The following is a 17,978-nucleotide window of genomic DNA, read 5'->3' as shown; positions in this document are numbered from 1 at the left end:
TATCCCCAGCATGCTTTCTGCAGCGCAATTAATCTGCTAAATACGCAACAAATTACACATCTCAAAACCTTTACACTGGATGTTCATCCACAACACAAAGCGGTAGGAGCAGCTGTTTTAACCAATCTTGCAAATAACGTGGAAAGAAAGCTGGGCAGCTTGAAATGTAGGCTGGCAAGCTACTTGCTTTTGTGTGTGTGTGTGTGTGTGTGTGTGTGTGTGTGTGAGAGAGAGAGAGAGAGAGAGAGAGAGAGAGAGAGAGAGAGAGAGAGAGAATGTCCTTTTGAAACCTCTCTTTGAAGAAAGAGGGTACTTGACAAAATTAACCCGAATGCAGGGAAAGGCCACTATCTAACATCCCCAGATAGGCACATGCAGATCACTAATTTAACAACTCGAAGTATCCAGGTGCTTGGGGATTTCACTGTTATTTAGCAATCTTCACCACAAACCACTTGCACATCTAAAGCTCTTTTGAGAAGCTTCATACCAATCTGCTCATCATCTGGAATGCCCATGATCCTCATTGCCTCCATCGTCTCTTGAAACATGTCCTTGTCCTGCTGACCCGGGATTGTAACATGCCCATTAGAAAGGAAGCGGTATTTGTTGTAGGGCTCCAACAGCAAGTCATCTAAAGAGGCAATAAAGTTTAAACATTAGTGCATAACCTCAGGGTAAACATTCAGGGCAAGTAGCAAGGCTAAACTTATATGACAAGTCTGACAACTCAAATACAGTATACAACTACGCGGTATTAAGGATGCCTGCATTAGGCTTCCTCTATTAAACCCTAGGCTAAGGATTCTTGCATTCTAGCAATTGCTAGATCTTCAACATTAAGCAGAAGCTTAATGTTGCTTCCATCTGAAAAGGTCAAGTGAATCTTTTTTTTTTCATTCCTTATCTAGAGATCTAAATACTGCTCTGCTGATAGTTAAACAACAGTAGTACAGTGGTACCTCTACTTACGAATAACTCTACTTACGAATGTTTCTACTTACGAAGGGAGCTCCGTCCGCCATCTTGGATGCGGTATAGATAGGATTTTTTCTACTTACAAATTTTTAGATAGGGTTGCTTCAACTTATGAATTTTTTCTCCCAATGCATTCCTATGGGATCCGACTTACAATTTTTTTCGACTTACAAATGTGTGTTCGGAACGCATTAAATTTGTAAGTAGAGGTACCACTGTATGGTACACAGGTAAGAACTATCCCGCCCCCACAAAAAATGGTTAGTTGGGTTAACTTCAATTAAATGGTGTCTAACTTCAATAACCCATTTGGTACAACCCTTAGAGAAAGCAGCAGAACCAGCTTACTTACAAAAACAGTGACTCCCTGTTGCCTGTATTCTCACCCGTAAATCATGTGAAGGGCAATTACTTGCTGCAAGTTCAGTAAATTCTTTTGCAGTATTCGAAGAGTGCTGTTAACACTCCTAACTTGGTGTTTCTCATGTCCTTAATTAACTCAGTACAGCCTTCAGATAAGGAAATGTTGACATTGGTTGAGACTGACAAAGTTGATCAGTCTTGGGGGAACAAAGACTATACAAGAAGAAAGGGTTAAAAAAAGGACAGAATGCCTGTGCAAAGCACTTCTAAAGAGACTACCAGTAAACCAGGAGCCTATAATTTAAGCACCAAGTACTCACTCTTCAGGTGTTCCCCTGCCCCGGTCAGCAAGTAATAGAAGATGTGGAATGTCCGTTCTTCTTTGGCCTGACGTATTGCTCTCGATTTCTCCAACAGATCTTTGGAAAGTTAAGGGAGAAAAAACAACTACCCATGTCTACATAAGTTCTATGCATACAGATTCACAGGTAGCTTAGCATCTTTCTCAGACCCACACTGGAATACCAGTGGGCCAGTTGTTTTTGCAAAACCCTCTCACATTCAGGAATTAAGCCTCTATACTTTGAATGCTCGACTTCTGTTCATATTATCCTCTCCTTCTGTCACCATACTACTATTAAAGAAAAAGGTACATAAAAGATTTTTCAAACAAAAAGTAACCCAGTTTGCATGAACTTTAAGCTTGCAGGAGTTTGACAGAATAAAAAGTTTTTTGGGGAGGGGAGGATGTAAAGAGTTGTTATTTCGGACTCAATGAGGTATGTTTAAAAGGCAGCTCAGGTATTACTCTGCCAGATTGAGGCTTCTGCCCTAGCGTGGCTCTCAGCAGCTGAGCCCATAGTGCACGTGAGTTAACACAAATTCACAAATGGTGTATTAGTGTTGAACTGGATCATAAGATCTCTTCCTGAACTCTGAAGTACTTATTTTAAATGTAGCTATAAGATCAATACTCATGTGCACTTCAATCGAAGGTTGCCAAGCTCTTCTGGAAATATTATTGTCTTCATAAAAGGCAAGTTGCTTCTTCAAAGTACAACTTCAAAACACTATCCGCCCACACCTTTTCTAAGCAAAGATGCCTGTGTGCTCTCCTCCCCCAACCCTTTAGTTGTTATTTGGATTTCCCTATCTGTGGGAAGGATACAGGTCTCAATATTGGCTCCTACAATGTAGCCATTTACATCAAAGTTGATTCTGATGAACTTTCCCTGAAAGGAGAAAGAAAACAAGAACTGTTAGCCGACTACACATATTGTAAATGTGGGATATACAGCTGCTATTCTAGATTTCTATATAAAACTCAGGCTCATTCTACAGAACAGCCAATGAACTTGATAACGGGATACTCTTACAAGCATCAAGTGACTCATAAATTAGATGGATCTCAGTAGAGGACCAGGACCTAGGACATTTGCCGCCTCAGATGCCACTTGTGGTGAAGGCAGGGGAAATATAATTTTAAATAGGCCACTTTGGCTTCTACTACTCACTTCCAGGTGCGACATGGCACAGAGTATTCTGTGTCTAATACCACACCATTATAGCTTCAGTTTCCTTTTAAAATGAATGTTTCAAATCATTCTTAAAAGGGACATTGTACACAGTAAACAGCTAAGTATATTTGATTTTTTTGTTTTTTGTTTAAGATTGTTGTTGTTTAATTGTTTAGTTGTGTCCGACTCTTCATGACCCCATGGACCAGAGCCCGCCAGGCACTCCTGTCTTCTGTTTAAGACTACTTCATTATGTTTATGTAGTTATGTAATTTTTATATATATGTTGTAAGCTGCCTTGAGCATGCTTTTAACTTTGGAAAGGCAGCATACAAATAAAATGTTTGATATTGCTAACTATATCAGAGGCAATCAAGGTTTAGGATGACTCATGAATATGGTATTAATAAGAGTTTGTGGATAATCTACTTGCCCCAAATACCCTTCAAATGCACACAAGGTGAAGTTTGCATTCAGAACTACACCCAAGGCCAAACAGCTAAAACCACCTTCAACTATATCCTTCCCCTGCCCCCCAAACTTCAAATACATAATTCAACTAAGGAGGCAGATACTCACAAATCTTGAAGAGTTGTCATTCTTAACTGTTTTGGCATTTCCAAAGGCCTCCAAGATGGGGTTGGCCTGCAGTAGCTGCCTCTCCAGCTCCCCCTGGAGTCAGGAAATCAGACATGGAAAATTACTTTCAACCCATTCATTTAGAAGGTGATATATTTTGTCAACTCCTGGCTCCAAACTCTTATTTCTATAAGTAGCACTGTATAGATTGTTGGGAGATGTATGCCTTAAGAAAAACACTTCCTTAAGGGTAATATAATTGCATCAAAAGAAAAATTTCTCCATCCAGTAAACTCAGAGAAACAAAACCTGCTGCCTTCAAGGTTTATAACATGGGTAGGCAAACTAAGGCCCGGGGAGCCGGATCTGGCCCAATTGCCTTCTAAATCCGGCCTGCGGACGGTCCAGGAATCAGCGTGTTTTTACATGAGTAGAATGTGTGCTTTTATTTAAAATGCATCTCTGGGTTATTTGTGGGGCATAGGAATTCATTCTTTCTTTTTCAAAAATATAGTCCAGCCCCCCCACGAGGTCTGAGGGACAGTGCACCGACCCCCTGCTGAAAAGTTTTGCTGACCCCTGGTTTATATAAATACATAGCTGGTGAAGAACTGTTCTATTTTTGCTAACCTAAGATCACACTGCATCAACTTCTCCTCCTATTCCAGGTTTCTGAACTTGCTTTCTACTGGACTTTAGTACCTCCCAGAACTCAACATACACAACACTTCAGTTTCCATATAGCACCAAATCTGCTGTTGGTGCTACAACAGTTGCAGTGTAAACTTGAGTTTTGCTTACTCAGCTGAGTGCAGGGCTAAGAAAGGGGCCTTTACTCAGCTGTTGCTTTGGGTTTCATGTAAGTCAGTGTTTCTCAACCTTTTTTGGGCCACGGCACACTTGTTCCGTGAAAAAAATCACGAGGCACACCACCATTAAAAAAGTTAAAAAATTTAACTCTGTGCCGCCCTATATTATAATTATGACTGTAAGAAACACTTGGCAAATATTGCTTTCCGGTGGGTCAGTGGCGTTTATTGGCGGCCGCCAGGCACGTGACAATGCAAATCGCCCTTCTTGTCGCCGCACGTCGCGGCACACCAGCCAGCATCTCGCGGCACACTAGTGTGCCGGGGAACAGTGGTTGAGAAACGCTGATGTAAGTGATCCAACTTCACGTACATTTAGAAGAGCCTCATTAACCCTGAATCTTGGCACTGTTGTCCGTTGTGCACCTTGGTACCACAACAGCAGCAGCAACGTTTATTCATGGTGACAGAGGGAATGGGAATGGATTCTGGCTAAGACAGCTGCTATCCATCACAGACCACCCCATCCCCATCAGCTGTGCAGAAGGAAGCAAAGCCTCAGATGAGTGCTGAAAAGTTTATTTTGCCAGCAATGTAGAATTTCCTCTATTGTCACACATGTATGTGTGCTAGGAAGGCCTCCCCCCCACCCACCCCAATTCTCCCGTTTGATCCTGCAGTGGAGTCCTAATCCTTTTTTTGTTTCTGCAATCTGTTGCTATGGAAATGAGTGCTGTCACAAACCGAAACATTACAACTTCAGCGCAGGGTCAAGATCTGAAGAAAAGCTATGTTTAGAGGAAACAGCAGCAGCTTAAATATTTCAATGCAGGACTCTAGGGCTAAATAAGGAGCAATGGTTGCTTTGAGTGTTTTCCTGCAGTCAACAGTAATTCATTGCACCTTTTCACTAGAAAAATGAACATTTTTTAAAAAAGAAGGAACACAAATGGGTTGGAGCCAGGCAACAGAAGGAAGGGGGAGGCTGTTTTAGAGACCCAAAGAAGCAGAAGCTATTGTAGCTCCCCATATGAACTTAACCAGTGAAGAATTTAGAGAAGGAATTGGCTACCTAGCTGACAGTAAGATTATGAAAACCTAGGGCTTCCAAATGCATTTGAAACAAGCGGGACCTGTTTGAGATGTTGCAATGCATACTCATCCCCAAACAGGAGTGCTGTTTCTTTTTTCCCAACTATGGCAACTGGGCATGCTCAGTCCTCAATGGGTTGTTTGGGGGATTGTCCTCATAGAGCTGTGGGCGTTGCTTAAGTCTGCTGTTGTACTTCTGCAAATATGAGACTCCCTCAATTCAATACCACTATCTTGTTTCTCAGTCCCATTTTACTTCAATTTCTGCCAGCACTCAGCACCAACAATTCTTAGTAGAGGGAATGATTGCATATTGTGATGAAGTAATATACAATGTCCTTTTTCTGAAATATCTGATTCATGAGTTTGGGTCTGTTCGGATACTATTTCCCACCAAGAAGAGATCAGGAACATGACTTAAGGTGCCATTGTAGAGTACCACAGAACCAAGGAAATCCCATATCCTATGCAATTTGTTCATTTATTCACACAGTGAGGGGCATGAGCCCAAAGCCTGTTCCTAGACACAATCCCAGGAGTGAAATAATGTCCTAACAGGTCCTCAATATGGGTTACTAATATTTATTTTTCTTCAGTTGCAGCCTGAACTTTTTCATTCTTTTGTGTGTGTCGCATAGCCAATTTAATCATGCATGTCACTACAGCCACAGCTTCTGTTCCATTTGGCCACAATGTGGGTGTGAGCCTTTCATAGTTTCAGAAAAACTTGCATAAAGAGTATCTTCACAATTTTCCCACGCAGCAGCTCCAAGTACTTCCTCCAGGAAAGAATCCAGGAACAGTTATCACCCTTGGGAGTCTTCAGATATTTGATGTCTGGTCCGGAAAAGGCTTTAAAAGATTTCCACCCCTCTACTCATGACTAAAGCCAGCTGAAGCAGATCTCAGAAGGGAATCAGAATGAGAAGAGAGAGTTTAAGCTAATTGTCCCACTTTGGAACTAACCAGCCGGTCTGCTGAAGCAGCAGATCATGCCAACCTCCTCTTCCAGCAATGCTGCTGCTGAGAAACTTTAGAAAAAGACCAAGTGCTGTGGACAGCTTTGCTTGAAAGCACTGATGGTGCTAAGAATTTCAATTGCTAGGTGAAAAGTTTGCCCAAGTTGTGGTTTTTAAACTCTGCAATCTAAAGCCTAGCACTATTAATACATAAAGCCGGGTACATGTCATATCCAGCCATCCTTTAACACATCTTTCCTGATCAACAGGCCTGTCTCCTGACCATGGAAACTATCACAAATACCGTATTGATTCTAGGCATGTCTAGAGAGGGGGGAAATCAAAACTCTCCTAAATAAGTCATTAATAGTTGTTAATTCCTACTCAAATGCATGGGTGGAAAGATTGATTGTGATAGTTAGATTTAAACATCCACACACAACATAAAAAAGTTCTATGTCAGCTTCAGGCTTCTAAAAGCAATACAATAATCTTAAAAAAAACCCAAAACCAAAAGGATTTCAAGTTAAAGCTGGGGGAAGGGCTCCAAAATTGTTACACTGGGGGCAGATTGATTGCCACCTTACATCCTAGGTTTTGACAGGACTGGGACAGAATATACTATACATGCTTTCAGATCCCTAAATCCTAACACAGAAATATTTTTTGTGCCTGTTCTAAATACACTCACTGACAGTCTATTGGAGCAGCTGTCATCTCTCAAAAGGTTTGGCATACAGAAGACTATATCTTGGTTTGCTTCCAAAAGCCACTCATTAGAATGTGCGCACACGCACACACACCATGCAGAGATATTTTGAGAGCTAACCTATGGACACACAGCATGCCAGTACATTAAAGAATCAAAACCCCAACTTTTATGTAGTAACAGGGAATACACTTGGCATCTGGGTTTCATTATACTGTTTACAAGGTAACTAGCATTTCCTCATGTGTTTAACTCGGGCAAAGAGCTCTGAGCTGGAACATCCAGCCTGTGCCGGGGCAGTTTCTTCATGACCTTTCCCAGCATCCTGCACCGCAGCAAGTACGCTGGATAGGTTGAGGAGAGTGGAGAAAGTCAGCTGGCTCTGTCGAGCCAGAATACCATGGATACCAGATACCCTCTTTGGAACAGCACAGAGTATCTGTGTCACTGTGCAGAATGCCTCTCAGTGCACATAGGAAATTCTATTCAGACAGACCTAAAGTGAGAATTACTAATAGGTTTTGACTATACGTGAGAAAGTGTCATGAGGTAAACTGTAGTCTCCCATTCGGGATGTCTCGGGAGGAAGAAAGCTGTGTGATTCAAACTGTGAACTGATAGTGGCAAAAAGTGACATTGGTGGGAGTGAAAAGCTGCTATAAGTCACACAGTAGAGCAACACACACATTCCTGGTGCAGATCGTGCAGTAAACGTGCAGCTCACCTATGAAGTCCCAACTGATGAGTTCGGACATAATCCATCAAGAGAAGGGAGGAAAAATAAATGAGACAATATTTCATAGATACCCTCCTTAGCACAAAAGACACACACTGTCAGAGTGTTTTTGGTTACTACCTATAATAGAAAAGGCGGCTCTAGTGATGGAACAGCTTCTTCATTGCAAATGAAAGAGGGGGGAAGCAGCCACAACTCCAGGAGAAGAGGTGGTCAAGTAGTTTTAAACTGATGCTACAAGAAGGAGGCAGATGGTACCTCCCAGCCAGTAGGTGAATGCCCTGTCACATACAGCAGTCATTAAGACAGAATTCAACATCTACTGCCACTTCACTGAAGTCAGTGAACACAAGTCAGGAGCACAATATTAGCCGGTCTCACATAAAATTCGGGACCGTTCACATTACTACAAAGCATCCACCAGTGCTAAATTATCTCTCATAAAGAGGTCAGCTTGTGTTTGTAGTTGAAATAGCAGAGCAAATTCATATTAGAATACAGAAACTTACTTGATCTTTCTTGCTCTTGTGTGATGAAGCAACATGAGCCAGGTACTGAATGACCTTCTTGGTGTTTTCTGTCTTACCAGCTCCAGATTCACCTCTGCAAAAGACAAAGCATTATCAGGGTATATTTGCAAACATTTTCCTCTCTTTAGCAACTTTCTAAAATACTGTTTTCAGGCGCCTAGTCCACACATTTCCCTAAATGTCTTGCTAGCTTGTATACCTACCAGGTTGCTTTCTTAACTCCCAGTTCTCCAAGCATTTATACTTGAGGATATGCTTCCACTAGGGGGGCCTATAACATCTTCTCCTGGTCTTTATCTGCCCTTATCTTTTTCTAGTGAGACTTGGTAAACATGTGAAAAATTATGCACACACCTGCCTTTCAAAGTATTAGTTAGACCCGGAGAGATTAAAGTTTCACAGTAAAACCACTCCTGTGAGTCAACTACATTTTAAAAAGCTGCTTAAACTGCCAAGAATTATATCAGCAATGGGGAAATTATGCAAATACTTACGTGCAAAGAATGGCCTGATCCTCTCGATCTGAAATTAAGAAGCAAACAAAAGACGATCAAATTCAGGCCAAGGTCACCTTTATTCCATCTCACTGCCTCTTAAGCAAAGTTGCATAGTCTCAGGCCTCTTGGCAAATCTCTTCAACATAGCTTGCACCTCTGCTGTTGTATTTTCTTGCACATACACCCCCAGCAGATTCAACAAAATTAAATGGAGGGGTGGGGTCTTAAAGAATAGCCTCAATCCCTATATAGCCCTTATTCAAGTAAAACAGTATGACCGGGATTACTGATGAACAAATTAATAAATCCTGCCTATTTTCACAGCCACCATGTTATCTACAGAATTCCTGCTTTTGGTGTGGTAAGGTAAAGGTAAAGGGACCCCTGACCATTAGGTCCAGTCGTGACCGACTCTGGGGTTGCGCGCTCATCTCGCATTATTGGCCGAGGGAGTCGGCGTATAGCTTCCAGGTCATGTGGCCAGCATGACAAAGCCGCTTCTGGCAAACCAGAGCAGCACACGGAAACGCCGTTTACCTTCCCGCTGGAGCGGTTCCTATTTATCTACTTGCATTTTGATGTGCTTTTGAACTGCTAGGTTGGCAGGAGCTGGGACCAAGCAACGGGAGCTCACCCCGTCACATGGATTCGAACTGCCGACCTTCTGATCAGCAAGCCCTAGGCTCAGTGGTTTAACCACAGCACCACCTGGGTCCCAGGTGTGGTGTGGTATGTGCAGAAAAAAAATCCAAGTAGTTGGGAGAACCATATCACTTGTTTTATACTCTCCTACATGTACAACTAAAAAAATTTTTTGTGTCAGGTAAGATTAGGAGACATAACTTAACCAAGCGTGCAACCCAGAGTTCTTTGCCATATCCAATAGCATTTTACTACCCGATTTTTTTACCACTGCTACAGGAACCAAAGAAACTGAAGAGCTGGGATTCAGGGTTAGTAATTCAGCTACTCATATACAGTGCATTTTATATGGTGCTTAGCTACATACAGAGGGTGATCTCCAACTACTTTGTTTCTCCGAAAATAAGACATTCCCATAAAATAAGCTGTAGCAGGATTTCTAAGCATTTGCACAATATAAGCCATACCCCGAAAATAAGACATAGTGATAGGCGTAGTTCTGGAGGCCGCCAAGGAAGAGGCTAGGCTGGACGTGTAATAAAAATAAGACATCCCCTGAAAATAAGCCACCGTGTGTGGTTTGTTTTTGTTTTATTAAAAATATAAGATGGTGTCTTGTTTTCAGAGAAACATGGTAAGTCATATTCTGAGTAGACCCACTGAAATAAACTGACTTGTTACTTAAGTTTATTGATTTCAGTGTATTACTCCACCAGCGTACATGTGCCTTGCAAGGTAAGTGACAAGTTTCTGGACTTTCTACCAGCTCCTAAGAGCATATTAGTTGAAGGATTCCCAACAGTTAATGGATCACGCAGACATACCGGAAGGGCTCTGCATGACTGGGCATTGATTCATTTGCGCATAGCCCCAGGAGGTGTATTCAGTAACACAGACAATTGGTTGGTTCTGTATCATGCAGGCAATTCCAGGAAGGTAATTGTTTCTCTGAATAACGATGACACTTTTAAAAAAGATGCTACAGGTGCTTAAAGTACACTGTCTCTGTCTCCAAACATCAATTCATGCCTCATTACTATAGGGGAAGCCAACTGGAGAACGCCTGCAGTAGCCCCATGCATCTTGAGTCATAACCAGCCGTCCTTTTGCCTACAGTAGGAGCCTGCCTCCAAAGGGCAGAAGATACTTCCATTTCAGCCTTCCAGGAAAAAACTTAGCTCAGCAGCTGACCAATTAGCCTGAAATTCCTTGTGGGAAAAGTAGTGCCTTCATCCCTATTGAATTTGATGCATTAGCAGGCAAACTAGTCAGAAAAAACCCAAGTGCGACAGAAATCCCCCCTCCCCCTCTATTGTCAGCTGCAGGTTGGTTAGTCACCTCCTCCTTAAGTTTTAAAGAATGTACCTGCACAAGTACAGGCAAGTCACATGGCAAGTATGCAGACACTGCCATAAAAGGAAATAGGCCCCTTTGGAAGGGGGGGGCAGCAGAAGGAGAGAATTTTCCCAGCCTAGTAGAGCAGTCATCACTGGGATAGCTGGAATTCCTCTGCCTGAGAAGTGAGAAGTGCCTCATGGTATCCTACTTCCTGTTGCTCAACTCTTAGAACAAACAGACTTCCCTCCCCCAAAAACAGTAAGCTAACGTACATACACACACAGAAAGAGCTGCACAATGATACAGCAGCTATGTTACGTTTTAGAATATTGTATTTTCCATTCAATCTGGGCTCTATTATGCTCATGAGATTATCCTACAGATTAAATGTGTTTGTATTGTCAGATATATATATTACATTATTTTATGTGGAAATGCTGAGGGATTTTTCTTTCTTTATCATTATTATGTGATCTGTAAGTTTTGATAAATAAAATAAATGCAACAGAGGCACCCATTTAAAATCTGGCTGTCCAGCAGGATATTGGGCTACTCTTTCTGGGGAGTGTGCAAGTGCTTAGATAGCCTATATTTGTTTTGCTGGGGGAGAGGGGGGAGAAAGGAAGAAGGAAAATAAATGTAACCAAATAGAGTCTACATCTGCTTTAAAGGTCCAGATAGGTTTCTTTTGACTGTGCTTTAAATAACTAACTAACCCATTAGTCTATAGCACTGGTTCTGCATTTCAGAGCAGTTATTAGATGAGCAGCTGTCTTATGAGTTGTGCAAATTCTGTTCAATATTTATTATCAAGCCTGGTCTCCAACATTTAAGAAGCAAAACAGATTTTAAAGAGGCAAAATTCTTATTTATTTCAGAGAGATGGGTTGTTACAGAAACACACAAGTTTGTAGACTAACAGGATTATTGTGATACAATCTCTCATTGACTAGAGTCCCTCTTATGAGATGCATGGTTTGGAAGTATTTGATGCAATCTGCTTCATAGTGCAAATTTAAATACTGTATACCGGTAGTTTTATCTGTGGAATCCTTGTAGCTGGGGGGGAAAATAGATCAGAGTTCTGTAGCAGAAATGCCAAAATAATAGTAGTTATTACATGCTTCTCAAGTACATGCATTTGAGGTGTTCTAATTGCCCAAGAGGAGATTTTGAACTTTGGGAAGGGTGGGGATAAGAAGAGAAAATGTTAACATGCTGCTTAGTGCTTCACAACTCAGTTACAGAATATCCTAACAGGCCTTTATCACCCACTTCCTCTGCATGAGCAACTCCGAGTTGAGTCTGTTTAGCTCCATAAAAGGAGAACATAGCACTCACACTATGGTGACATCATCTCTCCAGCCAAGAGGAAGCAGAGCTAAAAGGCAAACGGTTTGATCCCTGCTTATAGCTGATTCATTAGCACAGGCAGTTTGCCTATTGCTAAAGAGCAACGCCTGCCTCCTAAATACAGAAAAAGATAGTTCCCCCCATCTCTATGGTTTATCATCAGAAATATTTAGGCATCACAGCTAAGACCTGTAACAGCATTTAAGTCACTGTAATTAATATTAACAGTAGTAGTAGTACCCCGCCCATCTGACTGGATGGATATAGAACATGAATTATCATACATCTCATCAGCTATCTTGCCTCCTCTGTTTTTACAGTGCTCTTTTTGTAACACATTTTCCATCTCAACACTGGAAAAAGCCTCAGGGGGTACTTCACTTGTCTTTTACAATTTTGGAAATGAGAAGGAGGGATGGGGGAGGACTCCTGGCACACGTTATTTCCTCCTTACCATCTCCTTCCCCTGGATGATACAGTAGGGAACAGAGCACCAAGAGGTTAAGAAGAAGTTGGTCAATAATAATGTCTGAACTAAAAGACTAATAAAAGGTTTTAGAGCAGTTTAGAATCCGAAAACAACACTTCAAGGGTCAGGTAGGAGAAAGATAGGAGAATTGGCTTGATGTTATAGTCAAAAGGTCAGCATCTAGATTCAGACTTGATTGGCTTCATCTCTGCTAGGTACTAGGATGTACTTAGGATTCTGGAAGAAAACAATCCTGGTTGACCCCCATTTTGGGAAACAAAATCCAGTAGTTACCCCAACCTTTCTACATCTTTAAGCAAACAATACAGGTTCTTTCACTTTTTAAATCTTATTCAACTCGTTGCATGAGATTTCAAGAGGCAATATTTTGAGTGCATGTACTTCTAGGATAAAATATGCAAGCTTGCATCTGTTCTTGTCAGATGGACCTCACCATTAACAGATGAAATGTCTTCTTCACACCTCCCACTATGTTAACTGGAGAAAATTAGAACATGACCAAAGCAGAATTTTAAGAGGAACTAATATCATTTCCCACTAAATGAATTTACAGCAAGAAGCAGTTTCACATACAAAAAGTCACTTAAAAACACTATCTCATTCCTTCCTGTCTGCATCAAAAAAAATTGTTCTTTTATATTCTGTGGGTTTAATTTGGTTGGGGGAAAACAGCTGTTTATCATGAGACACCAAGATGACTAAGAATTTTAGAACTCCACTCCTATTGGAAGGCTTGTCTAAACCAACTGCCTTTTTTGTCATCTACCTTGACATCTGGAGACATGCAATCGGCATGTGGTGACACTCAAATTTTACCTTTTTCTTTTAAAAACGTAGATTCCACTGGCATAATTTGCAGCAAATGTAAAGATGTATGCCATGACAATATCAGGCATCAGCCGAGGTGTTCTATTTTTTCCTCTTGTCAGCCTTAGTAGCCCTTGTTCATATTAAATACGTTTTCCTATCCTTTCCGTATTGATAAAACATAATCAAACTTGTCGGTATGATAAAATATAATCAGACTTACAAAAAAGGATAACATTTCGAGAGGGAAAATTGTGAAGCATGAGCTATTTCCAACATGGAAATATTTGCCCTGGTTATCATTGTTGGGAAATGGACCTCCATATTCTTAAAGGCAAGCTGACAGAATCATTTCCCTTTCTTAAGTACATTTAAGAGAAATGCTGGTGGGGTTATATGAAAGTCATGGCCTTTAACAAAATAAAGACCCAGTTGTTGTTTTTTAAAACTCCCTTTGTGAATCAGAGTCCAGAACAAAAGATTTAGCATAAACAAGACTTGGTTCAAAAGGGACATGGAATGCTACACTAAGCAAGCCAGACTAGACTTGACTAACAAATAGTACATTCTTGGCCCCAACTTCTGAAATATGTAAACATTATGGGTTTCACACAGAAGATTTAACATTTAACAGATATTGGAGGGAAGGGGGAGGGAGGAAGTCTTCAGCTTTAAGTCTCAGCCACAGGGTTACTGAATGAGACCTAAAGATCACCAAGAACCCTCCCTGCTTCCCCAAAATGGCAGAATCCTACATACTACATTATCCCAAGCTTGCAATGCACCAAGGAGAAGCAAACAAAAGCCTGATGGTAGTGGACTTGCAAGGAAGACTGTATTCCAGTTTGGACATATTCCACGTTTGTCATAATTTATTGGGTTTGTTCAAGCCACCTATAAAAGGTACTCTGGCTCCACTGTTACTTATTTACATACTGGAGCAGCAGTTCAGCCTCATAAAAGGATACTGACTGGCTGTTTCCTCGTTCCCTCTCATACATACACAAGCAAACTCTTGAAGGACACCTTGATGCCTATGCAAGTATTCAACACTTATTTTTTTCTTGAATGCATTGCAACCTACATTAACACCCAAGGTCCTAGCAAATCCAGAGTTCAGACGCAGCCATGCATATACCTGACTTCTAGGCCCCTCCCTCGGCCAGCTGATTTGGCCTGGGGCAGGGAGTTTCATCATCATAAAACTACTATAAGGGCTGCCAAAAGAGATGCCAGTTCCGAAAAGAGACAGTGACACATCAGTCTGGCCACATTACAAAAAGGTTAAGCAACTTGGGTATTAGTTGAAACCAAGCAAGCCCCTGCTCCTCCCCTGCAGGCTGCCAATTAGCATGCCCTAAACCAAGTGCTGGAATCTAACCAATTAACATGCAGGTCTTTCTGCTTCACCAGCTCAGGGAAATAACTGCACCCCCATGCTGAGAATGGGTCAAAGACACCAGCTTGTCATGCTTTTTTAAGAAGTGCTCAAAACCATGAAAGATTTCCTGCCTGTTAGACTTTGAATAGAGTCTAGGGCACAAACAGCTAATCCTGAATGCCTCTGGTTCTTGCAGAGCACTGTGGCCTTTCATCTTCTGTGCTCAATACAGATTCCTCCCATACCACTGGCTGCTGCATCAAGCCTCCCCCACGGATTAAGCAGAACTGAAAGCAAGGGAGGAATGCTGCTTTCCAGAGACCAGAAGATTGACGGGAATCAAAAGTTGCACTGCAGCAGACCTCCACCCAAACATGAAACTTTGTATCCCTATGTACATTTGAAATTTCAAAAGTGACAACTCTACAAGAGCCTCCTCATCTGAGCATGGCCACTGCCATGGCCAGAATATATTTCAAAATGTACCCACCTTGCATCATACTCCTGTAGGCAGTGTCTGTAATAGCGTATATGTGAGGGGGCATCTCATGTCTCTTTTTGCCTTTGTACATATCCACAATTTCTTCCGAGTAGATAGGCAGGTTCTTGTAGGGATTTATGACAACACAGAACAGGCCTGAGTAGGTCTGCAAAATGGAATTAAGAAGAATTTAGACGCATTCATGGTTCTACAGTTTCATCAGCTCCAGATAACACGCCTCCCATCCCCCCCCAACTCACAAGAGTGGTAACAAGAATCACATACAGTACTGAAAATTTACTTGGGCCGCCATAATTGCCTTCCATTACCAGAGATTTTGAACTAACTATCACATCTGTCATTTACTTAGAATATGGCTATTCATCTTTGATGACTGAAACATACATTTTACTTTGCATTATTATTCACTGTTTACAGCTCTACAGGACACAAAAATGAGTGGGATTTTAGCAAAGCTTAGGCAATAGGTATCTTTCGACACTAGCTCAGTGCCAGCATGGAGCAGAACAAAAGATTCACATATATTAACAAAGCTCTATCCCAGAGTTGTACATATCCTGCACCAGATTTTAAAATCCATTCTTTTGCCTACATGTTATGTGCAAACTTGTGCATACTTATTTTGCTAGTCATAGAATTTGTGGGGGTGGCAGAGATGAGAACCTACAGCTACGACTAAAGTCCAAGCAATACTTGCATTCAGGATTTAATGAAGCATTGCCCACACATTTCCAAGCCTCTCTAAGCCTTACAACTACAACTTTTTTTAAAAAAAAATTAAAGCACCTGAGAAATCAGGTGCATTTCACCTTCTCAAAGTAAAAGGCTGGGGGGGGGACCTAGTATGGGTAGAAGTAAACTGCAAAACACTTGAAGATCCAGCATTCAGTGATTATCACTGATGCATTTACATGTCAAGCCAGTGTTACACATATGCCCAAAATTTAAATGCTAACATAAGCTACAAAACTGAATTTTAAAAATCCTGATGCAGTTAGAACAGATTTCCTTTTTTATTCCACTTATTGCATATCAATGTTCATTCACTCTAAGAGGGCAAGGCAGCGTTCAGTGCAGAAAGAATATATAGAAGTAAGCACCACCTGTGCACAACTCTATAGAATACTTATTATGAGCTAACCCAGCATTAAAAGGCTTTGTGAGAAGTTGCCAACTATTTCCCTCAATATCCAAAGATGGGGGGGGGGCAATGCTATCTGGTTTGCAGTAGCACCATTACAAAAGGTTCCCCAAGACTGCCAGTAAGAAGAGTTGAATTCCTCTTTGTGTGCTTATTTCCCCCACAGTTGGCTGGCCACAGTTATAATACACTAATCCTGCCCCTACCACCTCAGAGGGATGAGAGCTCATCCCAGACATTGTATGGCATCCAAGATGTCTGGAAGCAGCAACACTTCTCAGTGTTTCCAACTGCAGGGAGACACCAGAGATGAGCTCCTGCTCCTCTCAACGTCTGTATCCACCAGGTTAGGATACTCTGCTGCAAAGTAGAGTAGCAGTATATTTGAAGAACTGCCCCCTCTATTAAACGCATGGTCCAAGCAAAGCAAAGTAAAGATCAGCCTCCTTGCTGACCTTTCCAGATCCAATTGGGACAGCAAATATGGAAGCAGATGCCCCACTTCACTTAATACTTCTTAATGTTAGAAAGGCAGAATTGTATGCAACCAGCATTTTCGGTTGCATTTCCTCAAGTATAAATGGCCCAGCTAGGAAACAAAGCTATGAGCATGGTCTAAGTGTCAGCAGCCAGCTGCAGCTCTTTGACATGCACAGCTGAAAATTGACACTTGGATATTTACAAGTGAGGAAACTTCTACAAGAAACAAATAAGCGCCTCCAGTTGATAGTGGTCATCATACTGTGGCTTGTATAAAATAGTCTTTTGATCACAGGGAACAGTAGAGAATACAAAGCAATTACAAAACTAGGAAGTGTTACGCAATTTGCCAACTCTTTCTTCTGTGTTCTTTTTTTAAATGATTCTATAAAAAATGAAGTTCTCTAATAAAAATGGGCACCCCAAGGGTGTTCAGGAAATACACATTAATTGACGTTTAAGCAAGTTATAGTTATAAGAGGGAGCTTCTCCCAAGCAACAAATGCAAAATTATTGAACAAGTCCATGAAAGACATAGCACTGATCTGAATGGGCCTTTTATCTGTTCAAGCACCTCAAGGACTCCAACTCTAAGTCACTTTCTCAGAGGGCTGCCCCACAGTAAGTGATTAAAGCTGTTTCTCTTAAAATTGTTGTCCTGAAACAGGCACCTCTGTCATAGGACACTGAACCAGAGTGTTTTAGTTGCACTTATCCTTGCTGAGAATATCTACCCATTTCCTGTAAATCAGGGGTCTCCAAACTAAGGCCCAATCGCCTTTTAAATCCGGCCCACGGACAGTCCTGGAATAAGCATGTTTTTACATGAGGAGAGTGTGTCCTTTTATTTAAAATGCATCTCTGGGTTATTTGTGGGGCATAGGAATTTGTTCATATATTTTTTTAAAAAAAAAATATAGCCCGGCCCCCCACAAGGTCTGAGGGACAGTGGACCGGCCCCCTGCTGAAAAGTTTGCTGACCCCTGCTGTAAATGATCCAAAAGCTGCATTAGCCCACAGGGGGGGAAATACCAAGTTTACAGGGGTGGGGGCTTAAATATGTAAACTTTCACCA

At 41.5% G+C, this 17,978-nt stretch overlaps 1 protein-coding gene across 2 annotated transcripts in view; it reads right to left on the bottom strand.

Moving 5' to 3' along the window:
- The window catches only part of MYH9 (myosin heavy chain 9), a 75,237-nt gene that overhangs the window by 28,844 nt on the left and 28,415 nt on the right, over nt 1–17,978 (bottom strand). For both annotated transcript variants that reach the window (XM_035128408.3, XM_088676697.1), the window contains exons 3-9: nt 15,271–15,427; nt 8,767–8,794; nt 8,252–8,345; nt 3,438–3,530; nt 2,510–2,573; nt 1,662–1,760; nt 491–634 (exon numbers count right to left, since the gene is read on the bottom strand). In XM_035128408.3, the coding sequence (XP_034984299.1) occupies nt 491–634; nt 1,662–1,760; nt 2,510–2,573; nt 3,438–3,530; nt 8,252–8,345; nt 8,767–8,794; nt 15,271–15,427 (679 nt within the window). The remainder of the gene's footprint in view (nt 1–490; nt 635–1,661; nt 1,761–2,509; nt 2,574–3,437; nt 3,531–8,251; nt 8,346–8,766; nt 8,795–15,270; nt 15,428–17,978) is intronic.

This window comes from Zootoca vivipara, chromosome 9, assembly GCF_965207765.1.
Source record: "Zootoca vivipara chromosome 9, rZooViv2.hap1.1, whole genome shotgun sequence".
Taxonomy (NCBI): domain Eukaryota; kingdom Metazoa; phylum Chordata; class Lepidosauria; order Squamata; family Lacertidae; genus Zootoca; species Zootoca vivipara.
This window is presented reverse-complemented; position numbering and strand designations above follow the sequence as displayed.